Source organism: Trachypithecus francoisi, unplaced genomic scaffold, assembly GCF_009764315.1.
Source record: "Trachypithecus francoisi isolate TF-2019V2 unplaced genomic scaffold, Tfra_2.0 Lachesis_group5, whole genome shotgun sequence".
In the NCBI taxonomy this organism is placed as follows: Eukaryota; Metazoa; Chordata; class Mammalia; order Primates; family Cercopithecidae; genus Trachypithecus; species Trachypithecus francoisi.
In genome coordinates, this window is record NW_022681470.1 from 93180665 (window position 1) to 93208049 (window position 27385).

The 27385-nt window shown below is 49.8% G+C and overlaps 3 protein-coding genes across 7 annotated transcripts in view; 2 read left to right on the forward strand and 1 right to left on the reverse strand.

The window, feature by feature from the left end:
* Window positions 1-1481: 1481 nt before the first annotated feature.
* Window positions 1482-4797, forward strand: GLMP (glycosylated lysosomal membrane protein). Of its 3 annotated transcripts, XM_033195513.1 has the most exons (6): window positions 1482-1652; window positions 2165-2422; window positions 2615-2815; window positions 2943-3161; window positions 3908-4164; window positions 4275-4797. In XM_033195513.1, the coding sequence occupies exons 1-6, from the start codon at window positions 1533-1535 to the stop codon at window positions 4438-4440; spliced, it is 1221 nt and encodes a 406-aa protein (XP_033051404.1). In that variant the 5' UTR covers window positions 1482-1532; the 3' UTR covers window positions 4441-4797. The 3 variants fall into 3 exon arrangements, with proteins under 3 accessions (XP_033051404.1, XP_033051407.1, XP_033051406.1); XM_033195516.1 differs by lacking the exon at window positions 3908-4164; XM_033195515.1 differs by lacking the exon at window positions 2165-2422.
* Window positions 4798-5039: 242 nt separating this feature from the next.
* Window positions 5040-14691, reverse strand: TMEM79 (transmembrane protein 79). 3 transcript variants are annotated; one of them, XM_033195519.1, is made up of 5 exons: window positions 14543-14676; window positions 14183-14211; window positions 11605-12401; window positions 11113-11326; window positions 5040-6120 (listed from the first exon to the last, which is right to left on the reverse strand). In XM_033195519.1, the coding sequence occupies exons 3-5, from the start codon at window positions 12359-12361 to the stop codon at window positions 5907-5909; spliced, it is 1185 nt and encodes a 394-aa protein (XP_033051410.1). In that variant the 5' UTR covers window positions 12362-12401; window positions 14183-14211; window positions 14543-14676; the 3' UTR covers window positions 5040-5906. The 3 variants fall into 3 exon arrangements, with proteins under 3 accessions (XP_033051410.1, XP_033051409.1, XP_033051408.1); XM_033195518.1 differs by lacking the exon at window positions 14183-14211 and having other exon boundaries at window positions 14543-14691; XM_033195517.1 differs by lacking the exons at window positions 14183-14211; window positions 14543-14676 and adding an exon at window positions 13193-13326.
* Window positions 14692-14722: 31 nt separating this feature from the next.
* SMG5 (SMG5 nonsense mediated mRNA decay factor) overlaps window positions 14723-27385 on the forward strand; it is a 37313-nt gene continuing 24650 nt past the window's right edge. Inside the window, exons 1-6 of the mRNA XM_033195512.1 lie at window positions 14723-15001; window positions 18641-18739; window positions 20174-20297; window positions 20944-21100; window positions 25444-25533; window positions 26683-26772. Of these exons, the coding sequence (XP_033051403.1) occupies window positions 14928-15001; window positions 18641-18739; window positions 20174-20297; window positions 20944-21100; window positions 25444-25533; window positions 26683-26772 (634 nt within the window). The 5' untranslated portion in view covers window positions 14723-14927. The remainder of the gene's footprint in view (window positions 15002-18640; window positions 18740-20173; window positions 20298-20943; window positions 21101-25443; window positions 25534-26682; window positions 26773-27385) is intronic.

Genomic DNA, 27385 nt, shown 5'->3' on the forward strand with positions numbered 1-27385 from the left:
CTCCTGAGTAGCTGGATTACAGGCGCCCACCACCTCGCCCGGCTAGTTTTTTGTATTTTTAGTAGAGACGGGGTTTCAACGTGTTAGCCAGCATGGTCTCGATCTCCTGACCTCGTGATCCACCCGTCTTGGCCTCCTAAAGTGCTGGAATTACAGGCTTGAGCCATTGCGCCCGGCCATTTTTTGTATTTTTAATAGAGACAGGTTTCACCGTGTTTGCCAGGATGGTCTCGATCTCTCTCTCTCTCTCTCTCTCTCTTTCTTTCTTTCGACAGAGTTTTGCCTCTTGTTGCCCAGGCTGGAGTGCAATGTTGTGATCTCGGCTCACTGTAACCTCTGCCTCCTAGGTTCAAGCGATTCTCCTGCCTCAGCCTCCCAAGTAGCTGGGATTACAAGCGCCTGCCGCCACGCCTGACTAATTCTTGTATTTTTAGTAGAGACGGGGTTTCACCATGTTGGTCAGGCTGGTCTTGAACTCCTGACCTTAAGTGATCCACTTGCCTTGGCCTCTCAAAGTGTTGGGATTACAGGCGTGAGCCACTGCGCCCAGCCTAGCTCCTTCTTTCAACATTTTTTTTTTTTTTCTTGAGACAGAGTTTCACTCTTATCGCCCTGGCTGGAGTGCAGTGGCACAATCTTGGCTCACTGCAACCTCTGCTACCCAGATTCAAGCAATTCTCCTGCCTCAGCCTCCTGAGTGGCTAGGGTTACAGGCGCTTGCCACTGGGATTACAGGGGCCTGCCACTGTGCCCAGCTAATTTTTTGTATTTTTAGTAGAGACGGGCTTTCACTATCGTGGCCAGGCTGGTCTTGAACTCCTGACCTCGTGATCCGCCTGCCTCGGTCTCCCAAAGTGCTGGGATTACAGGTGTGAGCCACTGCGCCTGGCCTTTTCTTTCAACATTTAACAAGTAAGTTGGCTTTTTTTGAAGTATGTTGTTGTTATTTGGTGACACATCTCTAAATATTTACAATTTTTGTTGAAATGTTAGGCAGGGAAGAACCACCACACTGTTCCACAGGGAAGAACCCCAGGGAGTTTCATAGTTCACAGAGAAGAAGAACCGCAGGGTTTCATGTGCTGGAGTAGAAAGCAGCTGTATGAGTTCCACAATGGGACAGGGCGGGGACTTAAGGCAACGTGCTGGTCCTGCAGTAGTTCCCTGTTGGGTTTATTTTCTTTAACCTGTCTTTGTGTCAAAATGAGGTTTCACGTTCCTCTTAAGACATGCCGTTTGAATACTGTATTTTTGGCATTGTCCAAGGAAGACTGAAAACTTGTAGCATGAATAACGTATTTTTTCACTTAAAATCTTGTGACTGTATTAAATTGTATTACTTGTAAGAGACTGACGTTTCCTGTTTTAAGATAGAATACAAAGTTGTTCTTTAATACATTAAATGGTGCTGAGGAAAGGAAATTTAAAAAAAAAGCAAAAACTGGTTTGGTGGCTCCGCCCTTGAAAGGGATCAGCTGAACCTGAGTCATGTGACCCTCCGGCACCTCTTCCGTCGGCTGAATTGCGGCCGTATGCGTGGCTCTGTGGAGCACAGCTGGGGTTGGGGGCACTGTGCCCCCAGCCCCCTGCTCCTTTTGACTCTGCTTCTGTTTGCAGCCCCATTTGGCCTGCTGGGGGAGAAGACCCGCCAGGTGAGGGCCCTGGGGCTACAGCGATAGAAGTTTCAGGAAATGCTACCCTTGCAGGGTGGCTGGAACTGGGCATCCAGGGGCTAGGGGTGGAGGGCAGTTGCCAAGAGGAGGGTTCTTCAACCTGGGGGGTGTGGGAGATGGTCATGGGTCATGGGACGGGATTGTGGAGTAGGGTGAATGTGAGGGTGAAGTCTTAACCCCAACTCAGCCCTGGGTGACCCAGTCCAGGCAAGTGTTGAATGTTTTCTTCTTCCCAGCCCTGTGCCCTGACCTGCCCACCAGGGTCAGGGGAGTCCTGGCTGTACCCTCTACCCTACCCCTTTTTGGATATCCTGTACCCACCGCCCCTTACCCCAGGGTTCCCTTAGCTCCTGCACACATTCCTGTTGTCTAGTCCCCAAGATCCCATCTTTTCCCCAGCACTTTCCAAACCCCCCTCCCCTCAAACTTCTCTTTTGCCTGTGTCTCTCCTTGATCCTGTTCCCTCAACCCTCCACTACTCCATGTTCCAGGTGTCTCTGGAGGTCATCCCTAACTGGCTGGGTCCCGTGCAGAACCTGCTTCATATCCGGGCAGTGGGCACCAATTCCACACTGCACTATATGTGGAGCAGCTTGGGGCCTCTGGCAGTGGTGCTGGTAGCCACCAACACCCCCCACAGCACCCTGAGCGTCAACTGGAGCCGCCTGCTATCCCCTGAGCCCGATGGGGGTCTGATGGTGCTCCCCAAGGACAGCATTCTGTTTTCTTCTGCCCTTGTTTTTACCAGGGTGAGGAGGTTGGGAGAGAACCAAGGAGAAGAGTGCAGAGGAGAGAGTTCATCCCAATTAGAGGGTGGAACTAAAGACTAGGGGTGGTGAAATAGACTCAGATATGAAAGCCTTGGTAGGGGGTGAGTGGGAGGTGTGGTCTCGGGAGAAAAACAGAGGCAAGCCCAGTTCCACCAACCCCCCACCCTCCAGCTGCTTGAGTTTGACAGCACCAACATGTCTGATACGGCAGCAAAGCCTCCAGGAACACCATATCCTCCATACTCATTGGCTGATTTCTCTTGGAACAACATCACTGATTCATTGGATCCTGCCACCCTGAGTGCCACATTTCAAGGCCACCCCATGAACGACCCTACCAGGACTTTTGCCAATGGTAGCCTGGCCTTCAGGGTAAGGGGTGGGAAATCGGAAAGACTCAAAAAGGCTGATTTGAGAGGGTGGGATTTAATGATGGAGGTGGCCCTTAAGCACAGGCATCCAGCTATTTCCCACACCTCCCATGCTTCTTCCTTCCTAGGTCCAGGCCTTTTCCAGGTCCAGCCGACCAGCCCAACCCCCTCGCCTCCTGCACACAGCAGACACCTGTCAGCTAGAGGTGGCCCTGGTTGGAGCCTCTCCCCGAGGAAACCGTTCCCTGTTTGGGCTGGAGGTAGCCACACTGGGCCAGGGCCCTGACTGCCCCTCAATGCAGGAGCAGCACTCCATCGACGACGAATATGCACCTGCCGTCTTCCAGGTCAGGCTTCCTGGAGAGAGGCAGATGGGTGAGGAATATAGGTGGGATACCATTGGGACCTAAAACTCATTCAACCATTTGCCATTTAGCAACACTTTCTTTGGGTCGTTCAAGTGCTAGGCACTGTGCTAATGAATCTGACCCAGTCCCTGCCCTCAGTGGAGACAGACAGGCAGTGCAGTATGACTTACACCCTGGCAGGTGGAGATCTGCAAGGGGCCTGGGGGCCAAGAGGAGGGCTGAGTCCAGACTTGCGGGCTTGGAAAACAACTCAGTCCTCACCCAGTCAAACTCCCCATTTTTTTTTTTGAGATGGAGTCTCGCTCTGTCGCCCGGGCTGGAGTGCAGTGGCCGGATCTCAGCTCACTGCAAGCTCCGCCTCCCGGGTTTACGCCATTCTCCTGCCTCAGCCTCCACAGTAGCTGGGACTACAGGCGCCCGCCACCTCGCCCGGCTAGATTTTTGTATTTTTTTAGTAGAGATGGGGTTTCACCGTGTTAGCCAGGATGGTCTCAATCTCCTGAGCTCGTGATCCGCCCGTCTCGGCCTCCCAAAGTGCTGGGATTACAGGCTTGAGCCACCGTGCCCGGCCCAAACTCCCCATTTTTACAGAGGAGGGATTGAGGCCCTGCCTAGGACTCAGGACTCCTGTTGCTAGTCACAGATGAAGGCTGGGAGAGGCAGGGAAAAGAGGGTTGGGCACAGGCTGGTCCTCTTTACCCTCCCTTGTTTGCCTTTCTTCCCAGTTGGACCAGCTGCTATGGGGCTCCCTCCCATCAGGCTTCGCACAGTGGCGACCAGTGGCTTACTCCCAGAAGCCGGGGGGCCGAGAATCAGCCCTCCCTTGCCAAGCTTCCCCTCTTCATCCTGCCTTGGCATACCCTCTTCCCCAGTCGCCCATTGTCCGAGCCTTCTTTGGGTCCCAGAATAACTTCTGTGCCTTCAACCTGACGTTCGGGGCTTCCATAGGCCCTGGCTACTGGGACCAACACTACCTCAGCTGGTGAGAGCCAGGGCTTGGGCTGGGGGCTTGGGGAGTTGAAGTGGACCAAGGCTGAGCCTCCCAGCCTTTCCTCCTAAGCCCGCTTACCTCCCTCTCTCTGCTTGTTCTAGGTCGATGCTCCTGGGTGTGGGCTTCCCTCCAGTGGATGGCTTGTCCCCACTAGTCCTGGGCATCATGGCAGTGGCCCTGGGTGCCCCAGGGCTCATGCTGCTAGTGGGAGGCTTGGTTCTGCTGCTGTACCACAAGAAGTACTCAGAGTACCAGTCCATAAATTAAGGCCCGCTCTCTGGAGGGAAGGACATTACTGGACCTGTCTTGTTGTGCCTCAAAACTCTGGAGGTTGGAGTATCAAGTTCCAGTCGGCCCCTTCACTCCCCCGTCTTGCTTTTCTGTGGAACCTCAGAGCCCAGCCTCAACTTCCTGGAGACCCCCAGGTGGGGCTTCCTTCATACCTTGCGGGGGGAACTTTGGAGGGGGGTGGAGGACAGGGCTATTGATAAGGTCCCCTTGGTGTTGCCTTCTTGCATCTCCACACATTTCCCTTGGATGGGACTTGCAGGCCTAAATGAGAGGCATTCTGACTGGTTGGCTGCCCTGGAAGGCAAGAAAATAGATATTTTTTTTTTCACAGGGCTCCAGTTTATTGATGTGTGAGTGTGGTTGGGCTGGTCTTGGGCTGGTTCCAGGGAATGGAAGGGCTAAGAGATGGGCTTGGAAGGCAAGTTTCTGTTTGAGGCTCTATTTCCTTGCTGTGGAACCACGGAACCTGCCAGCTCCGCTCCACCAGGTAGAGCTAGGAGGTTTCTATTGTCATCTGAATTAAACAGGGAAGGGACACTCGAGACTAGGGGAGAAACAGGAAGAAAAAGCCAGCAAAGACTGGTAGTAATTTATTGTTACACACACACACTCATACTAGGTTAACATCAGCCACCACACCATCCAGGCACTCCCCAGCCACCACGTGTGAGCGCGCGTGTGCACACACACACACACACACCCGCGCACACACACCCGCTCTTGGGAGGCAGATTTCCCTGTCTGCTCCCCTCTTCCCATGGGAGAGGCATGGCTTCTGGGCAGTTTAAAGGTGGGAAGTTACAGGGGCCTAAATAGGTAGAAGAGCAGCAGCTCTGGACTGGCCAGCTGTAAATAGTCTTAACTGAGGCTAAGGGGCCCTAAGGCCAGTCATGGAGGGTCCTGAATCCAGATCCCCAGGAAGGTTTTCAGCAAACATCACAGTCCCATTTGATATGATGCCCAGCCTCTATCCTTAAAGCATTTCCAGCGTCCTTGACGCACGGTGCTTAGATAACTGGCACAGAAGTGGTCAGGGCCTTGGCTGTGGCTCTGCCTCCTGCCTCACGGGAAGCCGGGGAGTGGACCCGAGTCCAGCATTAGGGAGCCCTTGTGGCAGTGGTGGGAGGCTGCTCAGGAAGGAGCTGTGCCTCTCCCCTGGTCCTGGCCCCATGCCCTCAGCATCCGTAAGTACCACGGCTGTCCACCTTTTTTCCTGCAAGAAAACTAAGTCCATCCCTTATGACTGTCCCGGGCACCAAAGGTGAAGGGCAGCCCGGGCAAGGGGAGAACTCTGATTGATGGGAGTCCCTGTTGGGGTAGTAGCAGGGTTCCACCCACTGCGGTCCTAGGCCTGGGGGCGAAGTCCAGGCCTGGCCACAAGGTTCAAAGATGTGTCAGACCCACGCCACTACCCACTACTCCGAGTGGGAGAGCAGAACGGCTCAGCCCCAGGGGCGGGGCCTGTAGTTGGAGGCTGACCGGGCGTGGTCTGGGTAGTCCAGGCGGCTCTCGGTGGCAGTGAGCATGCGCTCCGGCTCCACCACGAACATGTAGTAGAGGTTCCACATCAGCATCGACAGCAGCGGCAGAAACGTCAGGCCGTAGCCGAAGCCTCGGAAGGAGCGGCCCACGGCGAAGGTCAGCCAGTAGATCAGACTGTAGGGGCAAGAAAAGGGTCAAGCTACTCTCGAGGGAAGTGCTTCAGCTTGGCAATAGGCTGACAGTGTGAGGAGTAGATAGGGAGGCAGATGCAGTTGGTGGGTATGGCTGGTGCTTCCAAATACAGCCAAAGTTTATGCATTTAAAATGTGTTAAGCACAGCACTAATTACTATAAGTGATTGATTTTGACTTCCCCACATCTTTATGAAGTTGAGTATATTATTCCTTTCCCTCTTGTATTTACTTTTCGATTTATTTTTATTTTTTTAGAGACATGGTCTTGCTATGTTGCCAGTCTGGGCTCAAACTTCTGGCCTTGAGTGATTCTCTCACCTCAGACCCCTGAGTAGCTGGGATTACAGATGCGAGCCACCACACCTGGCTGTACAAACTTTAAAATGTTTGAGCAAATTCAATCAGTATAACAAAATATCTTCCTTCCCTTTACCGATTCCCACCCTATTCTCCCCCACCCCCACCCCAGGCATCAATATTATGGTTTCTTGTGCACTAAGTGATTTTTTAAATTATTATTATTATTTTGAGGCAGAGTCTCGCTCTGTCACCCAGGCTGGAGTGCAGTGGCACGATCTCAGCTCACTACAACCTCTGCCTCCTGGCTTCAAGTGATTCTCCTGCCTCAGCCTCCCGAGTAGCTGGGACTACAGGTGCCCGCCACCACGCCTTGCTAATTTTTTGTATTTTTAGTAGAGACGGGGTTTCACCCAAGATGGTCTCAATCTCCTGACCTGATCATCTGCCCCCCTTAGCCTCCCAAAGTGCTGGGATCACAGGAGTGAGCCACCACGCCTAGCCTTTTTTTTTTTTTAGAGATGGGGTCTTACTCTGTCAGCCAGGCTGGAGTGCAATGGCAGCCCCCAACTCCTGGGCTCAAGCAGTCCTTCCACCACAGCCTCCCAAGTAGCAGGGACTACAGGTGTGTGCTGCCATGCCCAGCTGATTTTTAAAATTATTTTTGTAGAGATGAGGGTCTCAAACTCCTGGCTTCAAGCAGTTCTCCTGCCTTGGCCTCCCAAAATGCTGAGATTACAGGTGTGAGCCACCATGTCCAGCAGATTTTTTCTTTTATTTATTTTTTCTTAAAGACCAGTGTGCTTTTCTTGGAGAAAGAAGAAGAAACAAGGAAGAAGAAGAAGAAAGAAAGAAAGAAGGAGGAAGAAAGGGGAAGAAGAGCCAGTGTGATAGTACATTGAGTGATTTTTTAAAAAGTGCATATATGAGCAAAAAGTTATTGTTCCCTTTTTTGAAGTATGGCAGCATACTATATAGACTGTTCTCTGCATGTTTATTTTTTCCCCATTTAATTTATCCTGGAGATCATTTTATATCAATATAAAAAGTTTTCCCATTCTTTTATAGCTGCAGTGTGTTCCACTGTATTTATCCTTTTGCAGATGAAGAAACTAAGATTCCAAAGGGGTTAAGTAAGACTCGTCCAAGATCACACATCTGGGAAATAGAAAAGTCATCATTTGAACCCAAGCCTGTTCATTACCTCCTCTTCTGCCAATTTGAGGGGCAGACGTAAAGAGGAGAGCAAAGAAGCCACCTCCAGGAAGGCTTGAAGCCCAGAGGATGGGTCAGCCACAAATTTCGTGGAAGATTTGTTCAATACACACCCCTCAATGGAGGGAGGGAAGAGCAACTTGCTCTTACATAATTCATGTGCCTCTGTTCTTTTTCACCTGTGAAAGGGAGGGAAGAGTAACTGCTGCTTCTCTTCTGCACTAGGAAGCAGCACAGCATAATGAACCCCTACCAAATACCAGATTTTTTTTTTTGTTCTTGTTTTTGTGAGATGGAGTCTCACTGTCGCCCAGGCTGGAGTGCAGTGGCCCGATCTCGGCTCACTGCAAGCTCCACTTCCTGGGTTCACGCCATTCTCCTGCCTCAGCCTCCCGAGTAGCTGGGACTACAGGCGCCCATCACCACACCCGGCTAATTTTTGGTATTTTTAGTAGAGATGGGGTTTCACCGTGTTAGCCAGGATGGTCTCAATCTTCTGACCTGGTGATCCGCCCGCCTTGGCCTCCCAAAGTGCTGGGATTACAGGCGTCCACCACCACACCCAGCTAATTCTGTATTTTTATTAGAGACGGGGTTTTACCATGTTAGCCAGGATGGTCTCAATCTCCTGACCTCGTGATCCACCCGCCCTGGCCTCCCAAAGTGCTGGGATTACAGGCGTGAGCCACTGTGCCCAGCCCCAAGTACCAAATTGTTTTAAGTACTCTACATGAATTAACTCATTTAATCCCCATAACAACCTCATTTTACAGATGATAAAACTGAGGCACAAACTGCTTAATGAACTTGTCCATGGTAAAGAAGAAAGGACCCTGGATAAGAGAGGGAAGGGACCTGGATTCTAGTGCTGACACTATTGCTGACTGACCTGAGCAACTCTTCTCCCCTAATCTGTTGTGATTTCCCCTTTGTAAAATGGGAAGCCTGGACCAGACAATCACTGAGTCTTCCTTTAGCTCCCTGATTACTTTTACTGCTTAAGCCAACTTCTATCTGAGACCAGTATTCCCCAAGAGTTTGAGATGGGAGGCTGAGTTACATGAGCAGGAACATATTTATTTCGGGAAAACCTACTGGGAGAAAATGCAAGGCTGCATGATGGTCAGGAGGCTGGTGGGACAACTGACTGCTGGACCACAATCAGAAGTGCCGGGAAGATTAATTTTAGCTCAACAGGAATAATATTTTATTTTAGCAAGCTACCTGGAATCCTTTATCAAAAGTAACAAGAGCAGGCCAGGCATGGTGGCTCACGCCTATAATCCCAGCACTTTGGGTGGCCGAGGCGGGTGGATTATCTGAGGTCAAGAGTTTGAGACCAGCCTGGCCAACATGGTGAAACCCTGTCTCTACTAAAAATACAAAAAAAATTAGCTGGGCATGGTGGCTCACACCTGTAATCTCAGCTACTCAGGGGGCAGACGCAGGAAAATTGCTTGAGCCCAGGATACAGAGGTTGTAGTGAGCTGAGATGGCGCCACTGCACTCCAGCCTGGGTAACAGAATAAGACACCGTCTCAAAAAAAAAAAAAAAAAGTAACAAGAGCATATGTATTAGGGAAAATGGAAAGAAAACACCTGCATTTGAGTTAAGAAATTCAAAGGTGCCTTCTAGGTTAAGGTTAATAGTAGTTCATGTGAAAATACGCCTAAGGATTTTAGGTGATGGTAAAAAGTCTGAATGAAAGGAGAGTAAGGGCCAGGCGTGGTGGCTCACGCCTGTAATCCCAGCACTTTGGGAGCCCAAGACGGGCAGATCACCTGAGGTCAGGAGTTCAAGACCAGCCTGATCAACATGGTGAAACCCTGTCTCTACTAAAAATACAAAACATTAGTTGGGCCTGGAGGTGGGCGCCTATAATCCCAGCTACTTGGGAGGCTGAGGCAGGAGAATAGCTTGCACCCAGGAGGTGGAGATTGCAGTGAGCTGAGATCATGCCATTGTATTCTCCAGCCTGGGCAACAAGAGTGAAATGCTGTCTCAAAAAAAAAAAGAGGAGAGTAAGAAGGCTGCCACGAGAGCTCACATGTCCTTGGTTTGTATGAAGAAAAGGACAATACCCTCTACCAGGGCCCTCTCGTCATTGACAAACAGGAAGAGGACAGTACCCTCAACCAGGCCCCCCAACCGTGACAGGCAGAATTTTCTTCCCAGGACAATGAAGAAACCAGGGCCATTTTGCAAAGCAGATACTAGGGGGACAGAGTGTTAGAGTGGGGGGATTGAGAGGTTGTGTCAAATATCTAAATTTGTCCTAGGCAATTTTGGAGGTCAGAATCTGGGCAGAAATGTTTAGCGCAGTATGAAGAACTGTCTAACAATTAGTACCTTTAAAAATGGAAAAAGACTGGTTTATATGAAGAATTGAGTAATCAGCACACTGGGAAGTTGAGGCAGGAGGATTGCTTGAGGCCAGGAGTTTGAAACCAGCCTGGGTAACACAGTGAGACTTCATCTCTATTTTTTATTTTATTTTAATTAATTATTTATTTGTTTGAGCCAGAGTCTCGCTCTGTCACCCAGGCTGGAGGGCAATGGTGCCATTTCGGCTCACTGCAACCTCCGCCTCCCAGGTTCAAGCAATTCTCCTTCCTCGGCCTCCTGAATAGCTGGGATTACAGATGCCCACCACCACACCCGGCTAATTTTTTGTATTTTTAGTAGAGCTGGGGTTTCACCTTGTTGGCCAAGCTGGTCTCGAGCTCCTGACCTTGTGATCCACCAGCCTCAGCCTCCCAAAGTGCTGGGATTACAGGCGTGAGCCACTGTACCCGGCTATTTATTTTTTTGAGATGAAGTCTAGCTCTGTTGTCCAGGCTGGAGTGCAGTAGCATGATCTTGTCTCACTGCAATCTCTGCCTCCTGGGCTCAAGCAATTCTCCTGCCTCAGCCTCCTGAGTAGCTGGGACTACAGGTGTGCACCATCATGCTCAGCTAATTTTTGTATTTTTAGTAGAGACAGAGTTTCACCATGTTGGCCAGGCTGGTCTCGAACTCCTGACCTCAAGTGATCTGCCACCTCGGCCTCTTAAAGTGCTGAGATTACAGGCATGAGCCACTGCACCCAGCCTTGTCTCTATTTTGAAAAAATATATCTATTTTTAAGTTGTACATTTGGTCACAGGGGGTGTTCAGCTAGAGACCAAAACAGCTACCTGACCAGATTGCCACGGGAGTGGCTGCAATGGGTGCATGGATCTAGATGACATCTGAAAGCCTTTTTGTTCGACATGGTTATATGTATCTCTGAAATCAGCTTCCATCTGCTGACCAGCTGAAGTAAGGTACAAGAGAGAAGGTGGACTTATCTCCCCAGGGCACACATTTGGGCCAGTGTAGAATCCAGAAAGCTCCTAACCCTGACTCTCCAGACATTCAGATGCCTAGGTTCTCTAGCACCATTCCCTCTCCCATGCCCCACCCCCTGCCCCAACTTACCGGGAGATGGCAAAGAGACCAGTGAGCAGAGGGAGCAGTTTGAGGGTATCCTGGGGCAGGTAAGTAGAAAGCACGGCCAGGTTGAAGAAGTAGAGGATGAAGAGGTGGATCGACTGGGCCACATATCGCCGGTGAATCTCCACTTCCCGCCGTGGCTCCCCAAAGGGCCGAAGGGCAGAAAAGCATAACAGGCTCAGCCCGTACACCAGGATCCCTGGGTGGAGTTGGGAAACACAGGGTAGGGTCAGAATAGGCAGGGTAAGGGTGCAAGAGGCAGTAAGCTGGGGGCAGGTTCACTGTGGGCAGTGCATAGGCTCTACACAGTGGGGTGGAGGTGGTCCTGGGAGGATATGGGCATGCAGACTGGCAGGGGGTGGGAGACCCTGAGGGGCCCAGGCCAAGTGAAGGGAAACCCTCCTGCTCCCCATGGCAGGCAGGCCCTGCCCTCCTCAAGTCCACTTCCCAATCTCCCCTTTCTTCTCACAGGCTTACCCAGCACAATGGGGAAAGTGGCAAAGACCCCACAGCGCAGTGTGTAGATCAGGCGGGAACTCATGGTGGGCAGCCGTGGGACATCAAACGGCAGGAAGGCATATGCCCCGTATAGTAGGCAGGGGAAGAGGATGAGTGCAGCTCCCACGGAGGCCACAGCCCTTAGCCACTCACTGTCTCCACAGCTCCCGCAGCCCCCACAGGAACGGCCAGGCGGCCTCACCACTGCCTCAGCCCACTTGCGCTCAGTGGGGTCGGGCTGGGTGGCCCGGGGGGGCATGAAGGTTCGGCACTCGCCCTCGCCTGCCTCACAGCGCATGATAAGGTCTTCTTGGGGCCGCCGCTCGATGCACTGTAGGTCAATAGGCACGAAGGCACGGGCCGCTTTCTCAGGCAGCAGGTTGGCATCGTCTTCGGGCAGCTCCTCTAGCTTGGTAAGTGGTTCTGACTCAGGGGGCTCTGGTTCAATATCCCGCCAGCCAGGGGGATCCGGGAACGGAGCACTGGGCTGAGGGCCGGTCCCCCAGGGCAAGGTGGCAGCCTCGCTTACTGTGCTGTCTAGACCATCCTCAGCCCCCTCTATGGCTGTGGGAGACCCAGCTGAAGACCCCACTCCGAGGGACTCAGCTCCTGGGGATTTGGCCCCACCTTCCCCTTCTGGCTGCCGGCCATTGGGAACCAAGGCCTGGGGTGAGCTCTTCTCTGGGGAATCAGACCTCTTCACTTCCAGCAGGGCCAGGGTCTCCTGTTCTGTCATCCTGGGGCCTCAGTTCTGGGATCTACAATGTCAAGTCATCCTGCAGGGAGCAGAGGAAAGCTCTGTCAGAAACCCCTGTCTTCTAGTTATTAGGACAGGTTGACAGAACTCATACTCCCCAGGGCAACTGGTTTCATGGGCTTTGGCCCCTTCTGGAGCCTTACGAAGAACCTGGTACAGAGGAAGACGCTGAAACAGAGGGAGGAGGGAAGGAAGTGAGCAGCTGAAATGGAGGCACCCTTTCGACATCAAATGCCATCCAACAGGAGAGGGTGAGTCAAGGGGCACAGGCCCTGGCAGCTGTGGCCTCAGTCAGCCTCCACCCACGCCTTCTATGCCCCTCCACCAAAACCCCTGGAGTCATGGCCACCCTAATGCAGGAACAGGAGGCAGAAGAGGTGTCTAGAACTTTGCCAAGTTTCTTTCCTACCGAGGATCTTGCTGTATGTAGACAGAGAAGCTTCCCCTCCACTGTCCCATCTCCCCTTCTCCCTGCATATTCCTGCTTGGAACCCTCCTGCATTCTAGGTGAGACCAGTGATTTGCCAACTAATCTGTCCCAAAAAGCTGGCAGTTGCAGGCACCCTCTTCCTTCATTGGTGCTTGGTCAGTTCCCAAACTCTTCACTAGCCCACCTCATCCATCTCTGCAGGGCCTGGATCTGTTATTCCGGCATTTAGGTCTGATCATGACTGTTTTGTATGCCTTCTCTCCTGTCTTTCTCCCCTCCCTGCTGCCCTTCATCTCATTGCTTCTGGATGGGACTGATTCCCTTCCTTCATCTCAAGGACCCTCCAAACCTTGCAGTTTGGACCCAGGACATCCTCTTACTTTCCATATGGAGTGGAGGGTCCCCAGCGTCCATCCGTCTGTCCGTCCGTCCGGGAAGGAGCTGCCCAGCTACCTGCTGGCTCTGCAAGTATTTCTCTCTGTCTCCCTCCCTTTACCTGTGTCTCAAAACCTGTCTGACCAGAGCAGGTGGGGCCCAGATTAAAGGGGCAGGCCCCGCCCTGCTGAATCTGCCGACAAAAAAAGCATTAGAGGAGGATGTCATTCTTTCCGAAAGTTGGGATGCAGCTGGGCAAAGAGGTAGGTTCACATTCTAGGCAACTGGAATGTGTAGGAGCTCCCAGCTCAGGAAAGCAGAGGGAGAAAAGTGGATTTGTGCACCAAAGGGTGCTCGGAGTAGGCTGGGATACCCAGAGATGGAATTTGTACACTTATTCATTCAGTAAATATTTACTGGTCACCAATTATTAGCTAGGAACTATTCTAGGCAGACACAGAGGAGAACAAGATGACAGTCAAGGTCTCTGCCCTTGAGAAGCTTATGTTCTATTGGGGTAACAGGTAATGAAGAAGCCTAGCAACTAAATCAATTAGACAATTTTTATAGGAAAGACCTCTTTGGTAAGGTAATATCTGAGCTGAAACCTGATGGGAAATCAGGAGTATGAGTGTTATAGGCAGAGGAACAGCAAGTGAAAGACCAATGGATGGGAAAGACTTAGGCTGTTTCAGGAACAGAAAGAAGATGGGTGGCTGAAGCCAGGAGCATAGCGGTATAAGGGCAATTTATGTTCTCATTACAATTCGTACACAGGCCAAAAAAAAAAAAAAAAAACCCTTGCTTTTAAACTTAGGTTTAAGCTAAAACAAGAAAAAGCAGTCATGCTCCTAGCTGTGAGCCCACCTGCCCTGATATCCAATGTGAGGATCAGGAGATAGAAACGTGAGGGACTAGCTTCTCATTCCTATGAGTCCTTATCCCTAAAGTCACTTGAGCTTTGTGAGGGCAGGGATAGTGTCTAGCTTGCTCACCTCTGTGTGTCTAGAATCCTGCACTGTGGCTGGAAGACAGCAGTTCAATAAATGTTACTGGGTGGTAAGAGATAGATATGCAAGCTGGAAATCTTTGGGAGGGGAGCTGAAGGGCCGAGACGCTTGTACAAGTCATTTCTTCCAAGGCTTTACTCCTATGTGATGCTCGGCCTTTTCCAAGGAAACTTGCACATGCACTTTTTGTTTGTTTAAATTATGGGGGAAAAGGGAAAGCTGGAGTCACTCTAACCAGTAATTTGAAAGAGGCTTGGTTCAAACGGGGAGGCGGGAAAGGGGCAGAAGGATGGACCAAATGACCACTGTAGGACAAGGCAGTCACCCTCCTAGCTGTAAGCTCACCTGCCCTGATCCAGTTAAGCTTTGGCCGCCTCAGTGGGTACACTGTCCGTTCTCTGATAGTTTTGCCAATAAAGTTTTTCGCAAGGGTTTGGAGAAGCCGGAAAGAGGCCATGCTGCCCAGAGTTAGTTCTGGCAACTTCCCGGGAGGGAAAACGAGTTTCGCGAGATTTGGTAGCAGCAGGCCACTGGTCCGCAACTGTGCGGCTGCCATCGCGAGATTTGCCAGGCGGAGGAGGAGCTGTCGCGGGCAGCCGCCTCACAGCGATGGCGGCCGAGCAGGGCCGGCGGCGGCGGAGGCTGCGGCTACGGCCGGAGACGGCAGTAGTGGTGGTAGTGGTGGGTGGCGGGGGCCTGTGACCGGGAGCTGCCCCCGGACCCGGGCACCATGAGCCAAGGCCCCCCCACAGGGGAGAGCAGCGAGCCCGAAGCAAAAGTCCTCCACACTAAGCGCCTTTACCGGTGAGAGGGGCCAGGGCGTGAGAGCAGCCGCCGAGGGAAGTGGGGAGACGGCGAGGGGCGGGGCGGGGCCTCCCGGGCGGGCGGGGCCCGTGTGTCGGGGTAAGGTGCGGGCAAGGAAGGAGGGTGCAATTTTGGAGGCGGGGCGGGGTCCCGTAGTAACTCGAGATGGAACTGAAAGGGGAATTGGGTGGGTGGGAGGTTTGGAGGGAAGCACGTGGAGGAATCCCCTCTGCAGTGAGCTTGCTTGGGGCGGGCACTAAGCTTTGTGGAGTTCGGGTAATAGGGTGGGAATTGAAGGCTGGAAGGGTTGGGTAGGTGAAGGTGGGGTCACAGGTGTAGAAAAACCCGGAAGGGAACGGTGCTTGGAATCCTGTGGGATTTACAAGGAAGAGTCTTGGACTGAAGTCCGTAGAGCTAGGCTCAGGTCCATCTTTTGCCACTTTCTCACGATGTGACCTTGGGCCTCAGTTTCTTTATCCTTAAAAATAAAGATTTGAATTGGATGCGCTCTAAAGTCCCATACAGCTCTAATTTTGAGGAGTCTGAATGAGAAAGTCTTGGCCTGGAAGGGCCACGAACGACTTTGTGTCCAGAGGGTTCTTGGGATCTGGGAGGCAATTCGGGCACCTGGGGACTCCTGAGTCCTGCCTTCCTCCCAGCCTCATGACTGTAGTCTCTTGCCAGGCAACTTCCGTTCCTGGTTTCTGATTTCCATAATGCCACCCACGCTCCACAAGTCACATCTTCAGCCCTTCAGCCCTCTGTTAGGAACAGGCCCGAATGAGCTCTTCCCATCGATGGTGGAGGATTTGTTGTGTAGGTCAGCTAGAACATGGGCTCCATAACTGGGTCAAAATAGGACGAAGCGTGGAAACTGAGTTTTGTGCTTTCTACTACAGAGTAGAGTTTGGGGTTTTCATTTAGCTCGAGCTTTATAGAACACGGATGCTTGCATGAGAAGACGACCCTCAGAGCCTTGGCCCCATTTTGGCAGTGAAAGAGTCAAGAGCATGTTGTCTTTTCCTCTTTGAGTAGGCATCCTGCCTTCTCCTGCTTTGTAAGCCAGAGGCAGAGGGGACTATAGGCTGCTCCAAAAATAGAAAAGTGATTCAATCTAGCGGCCCCAGGGCTCCCACTATGAGCTGCCCCAAGCAGTCCCCAGGCGGGTGAGGAGTTGGCTAGGGGCGGCACGTGTGCCTCATCATGCTGTTGAGTGTCAGTGCTGCTAGTCAGACAGCGCGTGGGCAGTGTCTGCAGTATTCCTTGTCTCCAGCTTTTGGGGATGGCTCTGGTCATCCTTCCAGTTGTTGTTAAATGTAGTTCTTTCTTAAACCACTACATTCACAGGACTAACCTAAGCTGATGTGTTTGCTTGTGTGGCTTACCTATGTGCACATGGGTGTAATTGTGTTGTTGACTTTGAGCAGGGTAGAAATTTGAGGCAGCCAATCACTGTTTTTATGATTTATTATAGCTGGGTGATACGTGGAAGGAACTAGGAGGAAAGTCTGATTTCTCTGCTCAAGATAAATGTGTTGCTAGACTGGACTTGTCACTCTGAGCATCAGAAATTTGGGGAACTCCCACACGTAGCTGTTTACGGATATGAAATTCTGAAATATTTTAAGTCAGAAGAAAGGGCAGCAGGAGAAAGGAGCCTGGAAGCACCATAGGCCAATTCATTTGTTGTTTGTTTTTAAAAACATTTTTGTTTTTGCTAGGCCCGAGAGTGAATGAAACACACGACTAGATTTTGTAGTTTTTGTCCTAAGAGAGATTATAGTTTAGTGGAGGAGCTTATGATCTGATGGAAAATGAGAAAAAAATGGTGAGCCCTCTCATATTTAAGCATCTGCAATTAGAACTTCCCAGAGTGGTGGTGATTTACCTTCTTTTGGATTAAGGATATAGAGTGAGTTATGGAGCTTTTCTATAAAAATATACACTCCCATTAGCTCTTTCCATGGCACCAAAGATAAAAGCCTTGCCCTAGGAACTGAGCTGGTATAAAGTAAATCACTGGTGCTGCCCCTGGCATCAAGGGCCAGGTTGGCCAAAAGGGCTTGGCATCCATCTCTAGGCTGTCCAGTTTGAAGAAACATGATTGTTTGTGAGAAGGTATCGATTACCATCCCACCTGCTCTGCTGGGTGCTGGCGGTCACTTCACCCTGTGCAGGGCAGCTTAGTAGTGTGCCTCCTGAGCCACCACCACCACAGGGTGCCAACTGTTGTGGCCCACTTTCCCCGGCCTAGGAGCACCTCTTGGTTTGTTTGGAAATCTTCACTCTGTTTTTGTTGCTTTTTTGTCCACAGTTGTGCCTGATTCACATGTTCTTATAGCTCCTGCCTGATGTCTTCTGGGTTTTACCCTTCCAGATATGAGACCTACCTCTGGGACTTCTTGGCCATCCATTGTAGAGTTTCTGTGACTTTTTCTTTGCTGTGATGACAGACTTACCTCATAGTGCCTGGAGTCTCCCCCTCAGCCTTAGAACAAGAAGGATGGAGACTAACACTTGGAGTGATTACTATATATACCAGGCACTATTATGGGTGCTCTGTGTATTAGCTAATTTAATCCTTACAAAATAGGTAATAATATTTCCATTTTATGGTTGGGTGAAGGAACCCAACCATAAGAAAGTTAGGTATTTTGCCCAAGACCACATAGCTGGTAAGAAGTAGAGCTAATATTTGAATCCAGGCGGTCTGGTTTCTTTCCTACACTTTTTTTTTTTTTTTTTTTGAGACGGAGTCTCGCTCTGTCGCCCAGGCTGGAGTGCAGTGGCCGGATCTCAGCTCACTCATGCCTACACTCATAACCACTGTGTTCAACAAATAATTCCTTCAGCAGAATCCAGGCTTACCCGAATCCTACTTATGGCTAAGTAGTCTAGGAGCTCCCTCTACTTGCCCATCATACCCTACAATTCCATAGTAGAATTTTATACTAGAAATGCCTTTCCTTTATGTCAGGGATAGTAAGGCCTTATATAATAATTTATTCATTCTACCATTATTGAATGTTTACCATATACCAGAGCTATATAAAAATTATTATTTCATTTAATCCTCAAAACAGTTCTCTGAAGTAGCTATTATTATCTTCGTTTTTATTGATGTGGTAACTAAGGTTTTAAAAGGGTAGGTAATTTGCCCAAAGGCACAGAGTAAGACACAACCAGGGTTCAAACCCTAGATTTTCTGCCTGGCATCACAGCCTGTGCTCTTTCCATTGGGAGAGTCTGCCTTACCGTATCAGTTTCTCTAGTTTGACACTGTTGACATTTTGGGTAGGGTAATGCTTTATTGTGGTGGGCTGTCCTGTGCATTACAGGAGATTTAACAGCACCCTCTAAATGCCAATGGCAACCCTCTTTTCCCCCAGTTGTGATGACTCTAAATGTTTCCACCATTGCCAAATGTCCCCTGGTGGGCTGGGGGTGGGGAGGGGCAGGGGTTACTGTAACAAGATGGAGACTGTGTTCATCTTGTTTTGTACAGAGCTCAGCCTGCAGCCTTCTCCTTTTTTCCTCGCCGCTGACTCTGTAGCGTCTCCTCTAGAATCAGTGTCCCAGCGTCATCCTACATGGACCATGCATATGGCTCAGGGGATATTTGCCTGTATTTCCCTGCAGGGCTGTGGTGGAGGCTGTGCATCGACTTGACCTCATCCTTTGCAACAAAACTGCTTATCAAGAAGTATTCAAACCAGAAAACATTAGCCTGAGGAACAAGTAAGCTAGAGACTCTAAACCACAGATCCTTACTGTTTCCCTGCCTATCTCTACCAGAAACCTTCTCAGATATATAAGCAAATGCTCTGTTTTGCCTCCTTACCTCATGGTTCCTTTATGGTCTCTGTAATCTCTGGCCTTCCTAAGAGAGGAGATAGGATCCCTCACTCCATCTGCAGGTTTTACATCTAATAGACTGGTGCCCTAAAGTAGCACAGTCTCTACATCTAAAAAGTAGAGTAAAATAAAAAGAATGGCATTCGAGGCCGGGCACAGTGGCTCACATTTATAACCCCAGCACCTTGGGAGACCAAGGCAGGAGGATCACTTGAGCCCAGGAGTTTGAGACCAGACCTGGCAATATAACAAGACCCTGTTGGCCGGGCGCGGTGGCTCACACCTGTAATCCCAGCACTTTGGGAGGCCGAGATGGGTGGATCACGAGGTCAGGAGGTCAAGACCATCCTGGTTAACATGGTGAAACCCTGTCTCTACTAAAATACAAAAAAAAAATTAGCCGGGTGTGGTGGTGGGCACCTGTAGTCCCAGGTACTCGGGAGGCTGAGGCAGGAGAATGGTGTGAACTCCGTCTCACAAAAAAAAAAAACAAGACCCTGTCTCCACAAAAAAATTTAAAAATTAGCTGAGTGGCTGGGCGCGGTGCCTCATGCTTGTAATCCCAGCACTTTGGGAGGCCGAGGCGGGCAGATCACGAGGTCAGGAGATCGAGACCATCCTGGCTAACACGGTGAAACCCCGTCTCTACTAAAAATACAAAAAATTAGCCGGGCGTGGTGGCGGGCGTCTGTAGTCCCAGCTACTGGGGAGGCGAGGCAGGAGAATGGCGTGAACCCAGGAGGCGGAGCTTGCAGTGAGCCGAGATTGCGCCACTGCACTCCAGCCTGGGAGACAGAGCAAGACTCCGTCTCAAAAAAAAAAAAAAATTAGCTGAGTATGGTGCCGCACACCTGTAATCCTGCGCACCTGTAGTTAGGCTGAGGTGGGAGGATCATTTGAGCCCAGAGGTTCAAATTTACAGTGAACTATGATCCCGCCACTGCCACAGAGTGAGTGAGACCTTGTCTCAAAAAAAAACCAAAAAACAAAAAATTTGAGTCAAGGTAGTTGACCATACTGCATAATGAAGGGAAAAAAAGAGGGGATAAAAAGGCAGAGAAAAAGGGAGCAAAGTATGCAAAGGGAAAAAATGAGGCTTATTAGAAATGTTTAGTGCTTCGTGCTTCTGTCTTCTGGGACTCCCACTGCCTTCCTAGGCTGCTGCTATTGTGCTGGGTCATACTGACCCTCCATGTCTCTTGGGAAGCACAGAGATTTGTTGGTGGGGGTGTTGGCACATGACTCCTTGCCCTTAGTTCTTGTGTCCCCGCTCCAAGGGATGGGCTGTCTCTCTCATGCTCCCCTACACCCTTCCAGGCTGCGTGAGCTCTGCGTCAAGCTTATGTTCCTGCACCCAGTGGACTATGGGAGAAAAGCTGAGGAGCTGCTGTGGAGAAAGGTATACTATGAAGTTATCCAGCTTATCAAGACTAACAAAAAGGTAAGGGGAGGTCCTTGTCTAAAGAGGGAAAGCCAAGGAAAGAAGAGACAGCTAGGAAAGTGGGCCCAGAACATGGTTGGAGGTAGGGGAGCCAAGAAAAGATGGGAGAAAGAGGCTGGGCGTGGCGGCTCATGCCTGTAATCCCAGCACTTTGGGAGGCTGAGGTGGGCGGATCTTCTGAAGTTGGGAATTCGAGACCAGCCTGACCAACATGGAGAAACCCCGTCTGTACTAAAAATATAAAATTAGCCGGGCTTGGTGGTGCATGCCTGTAATCCCAGCTACTTGGGAGGCTGAGGCAGGAGAATCACTTGAATCCAGGAGGCAGAGGTTGCAGTGAGCCAAGATTGTGCCATTGTACTCCAGCCTGGGCAACAAGAACGAAACTCCATCTCAGAAAAAAAAAAAAAAAGATGGCAGAAAGGAAGGAGGGAGAGAGTCAGATATAATTAGGGTTGAAGAAGGAGGGGAGCCTGGTCCCAGATGGGAAGACCAGAGAGTTAGAGCTAAGAGTGTGAGAGTAACTTGTGGATGAGAGTAGATGCAGATGAGGTTCCAGAGCCAAGTGAGATGAACAGGGTAAGGGAGGGTGAGTGCAACTCTGAGTTTATTGCTTAACCAGCCCCTTCCCTTTCACAATCTGTAGCACATCCACAGCCGGAGCACTTTGGAATGTGCCTACAGGACGCACCTGGTTGCTGGTATTGGCTTCTACCAGCATCTCCTTCTCTATATCCAGTCCCACTACCAGCTGGAACTGCAGTGCTGCATTGACTGGACCCATGTCACTGACCCCCTCATAGGTCAGTGGAACCTGAAAGTTGGACTTGAGCAGGTTCTCATGCTTCTACCTCTGGCCTTATCCCTCAGGGTTCATGTAGCTTGTGACCCAGCCAGGCAGAGAGAGTTCTAGCAGAACTACATACAGATGGTTTATGAAGTTTGGTTTTATCCAGAAAATCATACGAGTTAGTGTAAAGATCTTAAGGAAAGAGAGGCCTGGGATTGTGGACTGAGGCAGAGGGAGGGACGGAAAGACCTAGAGTAGGTCTGGCACTGGAAGGTGGTGTTAATAACATTTCTTCTCTTCTCCCAGTTGAATTTGGCCAGCACCGTTTCTTTTGACTTTAGAGATTATTTCCCAATGTTTGATGAAAGTATTGAAATCTTGCCAGGCGCGGTGGCTCAAGCCTGTAATCCCAGCACTTTGGGAGGCCGAGACGGGCGGCTCACGAGGTCAGGAGATCGAGACCATCCTGGCGAACACAGTGAAACCCCGTCTCTACTAAAAAATACAAAAAATTAGCCAGGCGTAGTGGCAGGTGCCTGTAGTCCCAGCTACTCGGGAGGCTGAGGCAGGAGAATGGCGTGAACCCAGGAGGCGGAGCTTGCAGTGAGCTGAGATCCAGCCACTGCACTCCAGCCTGGGTGACAGAGCAAGACTCTGTCTCAAAAAAAAAAAGAAAAAAAAAGTATTGAAATCTTTAGATATGTTGGGAAAATTGTGGGCAATCTTTCAAGATAGTGCAAGTTCCTTTTCTACCAGCTGAGGTACTGGCAGCTATAATTTTCACTCCTTTTCTAGTTGGTAAATTTTCTCTTCAGTTCAGCCATCCTTTAGAGCTCCTTCCCCCAGCTCTCTCTGCTCTCTCTGTCCCCTCTATTACCAAGACAGACGTTCTGGGTCAGAGATGGAGGTTGTGTCCTTGTCACCACGTGGAAGAATTCTGTGATCAGAAGCAGAGCACCTGTGTTTTATGCATTTAAAAACATCTAGGCCAGGCACGGTGGCTCATGCCTAGAATCCCAGCACTTTGAGAGGCCGAGGCAAGTGATCACCTGAGATCAGGAGTTCGAGACCAGCCTAGTCAATGTGGTGAAACTCCAGCTCTATTAAAAATATAAAAATTAACTGGGCATGGTGGTGTGCACCTGTAATCCCAGCTACTCAGAAGGCTGCGGCAGGAGCATCGTCTGAACCCGTTAGGTGGAGGTTGCAGTGAGCCAAGATCACACCACTGCACTCCAGCCAGGGTGACAGAGTGAGACTCTGTCTCAAAAAAACAAAAAACAAACAAAAAAAACCTCTAGGCCAGGGGTGGTGGCTCATGCCTGTAATCCCAGCACTTTGGGAGGCCAAGGCAGGAGGATTGCTTAAGGCCAGGAATTCAGGACCAGCCTGGGCAACATAGTGAGATCCTACATAATCTCTAAAAATAATAATAATAATTTAACTGGGCATGGTGGTGCATGCATGTTGTCCTAGCTACTTGGAAAGCTGAGGCAGGAGGATCACTGAAGCCCAGGAGTTCGAGGGTGCTGTGAGCCATGATTACATCACTGGTACTCCAGCCGGGGGCAATTCAGCAAGACCTTCTGTCCAAAAAAAAAAAGGCCACCACATTATCTAAAAACAAAGACAAGATTATTCTGGGACCATGTTCATAGGTTACCAGATAGAGGGGTCCACAGCTTTAAAAAAAAAATATCACTAGGCCGGGCGCGGTGGCTCAAGACTGTAATCCCAGCACTTTGGGAGGCTGAGATGGGCGGATCACGAGGTCAGGAGATCGAGACCATCCTGGCTAACCCGGTGAAACCCCGTCTCTACTAAAAAATACAAAAAATTAGCCAGGCGTAGTGGCAGGTGCCTGTAGTCCCAGCTACTCGGGAGGCTGAGGCAGGAGAATGGCGTGAACCCAGGAGGCGGAGCTTGCAGTGAGCTGAGATCCAGCCACTGCACTCCAGCCTGGGTGACAGAGCAAGACTCTGTCTCAAAAAAAAAAAGAAAAAAAAAGTATTGAAATCTTTAGATATGTTGGGAAAATTGTGGGCAATCTTTCAAGATAGTGCAAGTTCCTTTTCTACCAGCTGAGGTACTGGCAGCTATAATTTTCACTCCTTTTCTAGTTGGTAAATTTTCTCTTCAGTTCAGCCATCCTTTAGAGCTCCTTCCCCCAGCTCTCTCTGCTCTCTCTGTCCCCTCTATTACCAAGACAGACGTTCTGGGTCAGAGATGGAGGTTGTGTCCTTGTCACCACGTGGAAGAATTCTGTGATCAGAAGCAGAGCACCTGTGTTTTATGCATTTAAAAACATCTAGGCCAGGCACGGTGGCTCATGCCTAGAATCCCAGCACTTTGAGAGGCCGAGGCAAGTGATCACCTGAGATCAGGAGTTCGAGACCAGCCTAGTCAATGTGGTGAAACTCCAGCTCTATTAAAAATATAAAAATTAACTGGGCATGGTGGTGTGCACCTGTAATCCCAGCTACTCAGAAGGCTGCGGCAGGAGCATCGTCTGAACCCGTTAGGTGGAGGTTGCAGTGAGCCAAGATCACACCACTGCACTCCAGCCAGGGTGACAGAGTGAGACTCTGTCTCAAAAAAACAAAAAACAAACAAAAAAAACCTCTAGGCCAGGGGTGGTGGCTCATGCCTGTAATCCCAGCACTTTGGGAGGCCAAGGCAGGAGGATTGCTTAAGGCCAGGAATTCAGGACCAGCCTGGGCAACATAGTGAGATCCTACATAATCTCTAAAAATAATAATAATAATTTAACTGGGCATGGTGGTGCATGCATGTTGTCCTAGCTACTTGGAAAGCTGAGGCAGGAGGATCACTGAAGCCCAGGAGTTCGAGGGTGCTGTGAGCCATGATTACATCACTGGTACTCCAGCCGGGGGCAATTCAGCAAGACCTTCTGTCCAAAAAAAAAAAGGCCACCACATTATCTAAAAACAAAGACAAGATTATTCTGGGACCATGTTCATAGGTTACCAGATAGAGGGGTCCACAGCTTTAAAAAAAAAATATCACTAGGCCGGGCGCGGTGGCTCAAGACTGTAATCCCAGCACTTTGGGAGGCTGAGATGGGCGGATCACGAGGTCAGGAGATCGAGACCATCCTGGCTAACCCGGTGAAACCCCGTCTCTACTAAAAATACAAAAAACTAGCCGGGCGAGATGGCAGGCGCCTGTAGTCCCAGCTACTCCGGAGGCTGAGGCAGGAGAATGGCGTGAACCCGGGAGGCGGAGCTTGCAGTGAGCTGAGATCCGGCCACTGCACTCCAGCCCGGGCGACAGAGCAAGACTCCGTCTCAAAAAAAAAAAAAAAAAAAAAAAATCACTTCAAAAAGTTACTTCCCCAAACCACTTTAGTTTTTGTCTTCACTGATGTTTTCTCCATTCAGCCAGCTGAGAATTATCTATAGAAAACATTAGGAATGGCTGTTCCAAATGGAAGCAACACACTCGAGAGAGGCAGTAAGGTGGAATGGATAAGACGACAGTCTCTGGAGCCTTTTGTATCCTAGCTCTTCTGCTTAGCAGCTGTGTGACTGATTTCCTCAACTGTAAAATGGGAGTAATAAGAGTAACCTCATAGAGTTGCTGTGAGGATTAAGTCAATACTGTAGAATGCTTAGAAAAGTTTCTGGCACATGAGAAAACTGCCTCCCAAAGATCTTAAGCTCTCTGAAGTTACCAGGCAGTTTATTGGAAGGGAGAGGTAGGTGAGTGCTCAGGCATATTTAGCTTTGGCCATCAGCAGCCTCAGGCAGGGCAGGCCCACTTTTCTCTTTCGTGGGCACACTCTCCAATAGGCTGCCTTCTCTGTGAATCTCCACTAGGAGCATCTGCCTTGGCCTCATTCACATTTCTTTCTTTTTTTTCTTTCTTAAATTTTGTCGTCGTCTTTTTTTTTTTTTTTTAATTGGCGTCATTCACATTTCATTCTTGGGCAAGTTAGTTTCCCATATTTACCTAAAACCTTTTACCTTTATGTGTGTAACTTCTACCCAAGACACTCATGACCCTCTTCATACTTGAAGCTCATCCTTTCTGGAAGCCTTCCTGTGATGACCTTCCTGCAAGGTGCCATTCTAGGTTGAGGGCCCTAGCCCTCCTCCTCCAGTTCCTTCCTTTCCTATGAATGAATCTGCCTATAAGTCTCTGAGTCCCTGTGTGTGGCCACCTGTGATCCTCTGTGTCTCTCCCTGTGTCCTGGATGAGTGTCTCTCTGCCCTGGAAGACAAGTTCCAAGACAGGCCCTGGATTCTTAGTCTTTACATCTTGGAGAGGTATTTCCCCATAGGTGCGGGGAGGCAGAAGAATGGGCTCATAAATCTCTTTCTCTTTGTCTCATAGGATGCAAGAAGCCAGTGTCTGCCTCAGGGAAGGAGATGGATTGGGCACAGATGGCATGTCACCGATGTCTAGTGTACCTGGGGGATTTGTGTAAGAATTTGCACCTTTCATTTTCTCAGTTTTGGGTTACAGGACAGGCCCAGGCTGATTCAGTTGCTGGTAACACCCATTACATGATTGGAGAGCAGGAGGGATAGTTTGGCCTCTGAGAACTTTTTTTCCCTCCCATCTGTTTCAGTGATCCCTTCTTTTCACTGCCCTTCCATGAGGCAGAGAGGATTAGTGAATACAGGAAAAAGGGAAATGTCTTTGAGCTTTGAGCAAATGAAGATAATAATTCTCTTTCAGTAGTGGGTTGGCAAGATTTTAATTTGATATTTTTCTTCTTTGAGTGTTTCTTTTTTTTTTTTTCTTTTATCTTTATGGACTCCTAGATAAGTAGCAACTTCAGCACAGGAATTGAAATTAGACAGCAAGGAGGACTTACCTTCCTAACAGATGTTTCTAAGGATGGAAAAGTACTCTTTTGCTTTATGGCCCCTGGGGCCTCTCGTCCTGATAGACAGTGGTTTCTCATTAGGCTGCTAGTGTGTGGCTGTTGGGTGCATTATCTCTTACTGACCTGGGTCTCCTATCCCTGCCTCCAGCCCACTCCTGGACCCCTCATGAGCAATGTGTGCAGAGAGTCAGCTGTTTCATATTTGGTGGACCAGAGTATCATTAGTAGTGTCTTCCCTGTGGAATTGAGCATTTGCATTTCGGAACTAAATATCAGAGGTCTTTGCAAGCATTTATGTGTGCTGCAGCTCCCATTCATTGGGAAGAGATTATCAAGAAGAGCCTGTTCAGGCTGGGCATGGTGGCACGCATCTGTAGTCCCAGCTACTTGGGAGGCTGAGGCAGGAGAATCATTTGAACCCAGGAGTTGGAGACCAGCCTGGGTGACAGCAAGACCCCATCTCTAAAAGAAAAAACAAAACAACAAAAAAAGAGCTTATTTACTTCACAAACACTAAATATTCTTTACATTTTGAACCTACCAGCAAGGAAGAGAGTTGAACAATTTGCCCATAGTCATGCAGATTTAGGACTGTGCCAGAGACCCCAGCAGCCTGCCTCCTAGCTCAGGTACCTTCCTTCCAGGCTCTTGTTACAGCTCTCAGAGTGGACTCCCAGATGTGGGGCAGGGTTTTCTGAAACAAAATCATTGAGTTTCCCTTCCTTTTCTCTCTTGTGCAGCACGGTATCAGAATGAATTAGCTGGCGTAGATACTGAGCTTCTAGCCGAGAGATTTTACTACCAAGCCCTGTCAGTAGCTCCTCAGATTGGTAAGTTGTCCCCAACTTAGGCCTCCCAATCCAGTAGGATTTTCCTAGGGAAGACATTGTTGAGATGGCAGGCAGTTCATACTCATTTTCCCCAGCTCCTCTTCGTTCTCAGCTCTCTCGTACTTCACCTTGTTTATACCTTTTCCCTCTTGTAACACACTCGGAAAATGGTGGAAGGGGAAGATAAATGGGAAAGTCTTGAACTAAGAAGGAGTGAGGCAGAGTAGAAGGAAAAGAGAAGATGACTTTCCTCTCCCCGAGGTCTCTTGTGGAAAGAGGAGCACAGTGAAGTAAAGCGTAAGACTCTGTTATAGAGAGAGATGGGGATTTGCATGTAGGAACAAGCACTCAGAGCTGAGATAGAGGAGAAGGCTCCATGGAGTTCCATCAACCTTGGAGGAGCCATAGTGGAAGCCAGAGATTGGTACTTCATCAATTCAGGTAATGCCTGGCTGATGGATAAAAGAAGATGTCAGTAATCCCCTAGAGAAACAAGATTAAGCTGCTAATCACCTGAGACACCAGTGTTGCCTGCAGACCCAGCTGTTCTCACCACAAGTTCTCTGATGCTTAGCATTGGTTGGGCCTGGCAGCTTTGAATGAGTATTGTGGC

What these genes read in the sequence shown, in the direction of transcription:
- TMEM79 (XM_033195518.1), bottom strand. Translation starts at nt 12,361, where the DNA reads ATGACAGAACAGGAGACCCTGGCCCTGCTGGAAGTGAAGAGGTCTGAT. An exon ending in CACTTTCCCCATTGTGCTGG is followed by an intron (nt 11,327 to 11,604) that starts GTAAGCCTGTGA and finishes AACTCCACCCAG; the next exon opens with GGATCCTGGTGTACGGGCTG. An exon ending in GGTCTCTTTGCCATCTCCCG is followed by an intron (nt 6,121 to 11,112) that starts GTAAGTTGGGGC and finishes TTGCCCCTACAG; the next exon opens with TCTGATCTACTGGCTGACCT.
- GLMP (XM_033195513.1), top strand. Translation starts at nt 1,533, where the DNA reads ATGCGTGGCTCTGTGGAGCACAGCTGGGGTTGGGGGCACTGTGCCCCC. An exon ending in TGGGGGAGAAGACCCGCCAG is followed by an intron (nt 1,653 to 2,164) that starts GTGAGGGCCCTG and finishes TCCATGTTCCAG; the next exon opens with GTGTCTCTGGAGGTCATCCC. An exon ending in ATGCACCTGCCGTCTTCCAG is followed by an intron (nt 3,162 to 3,907) that starts GTCAGGCTTCCT and finishes CTTTCTTCCCAG; the next exon opens with TTGGACCAGCTGCTATGGGG.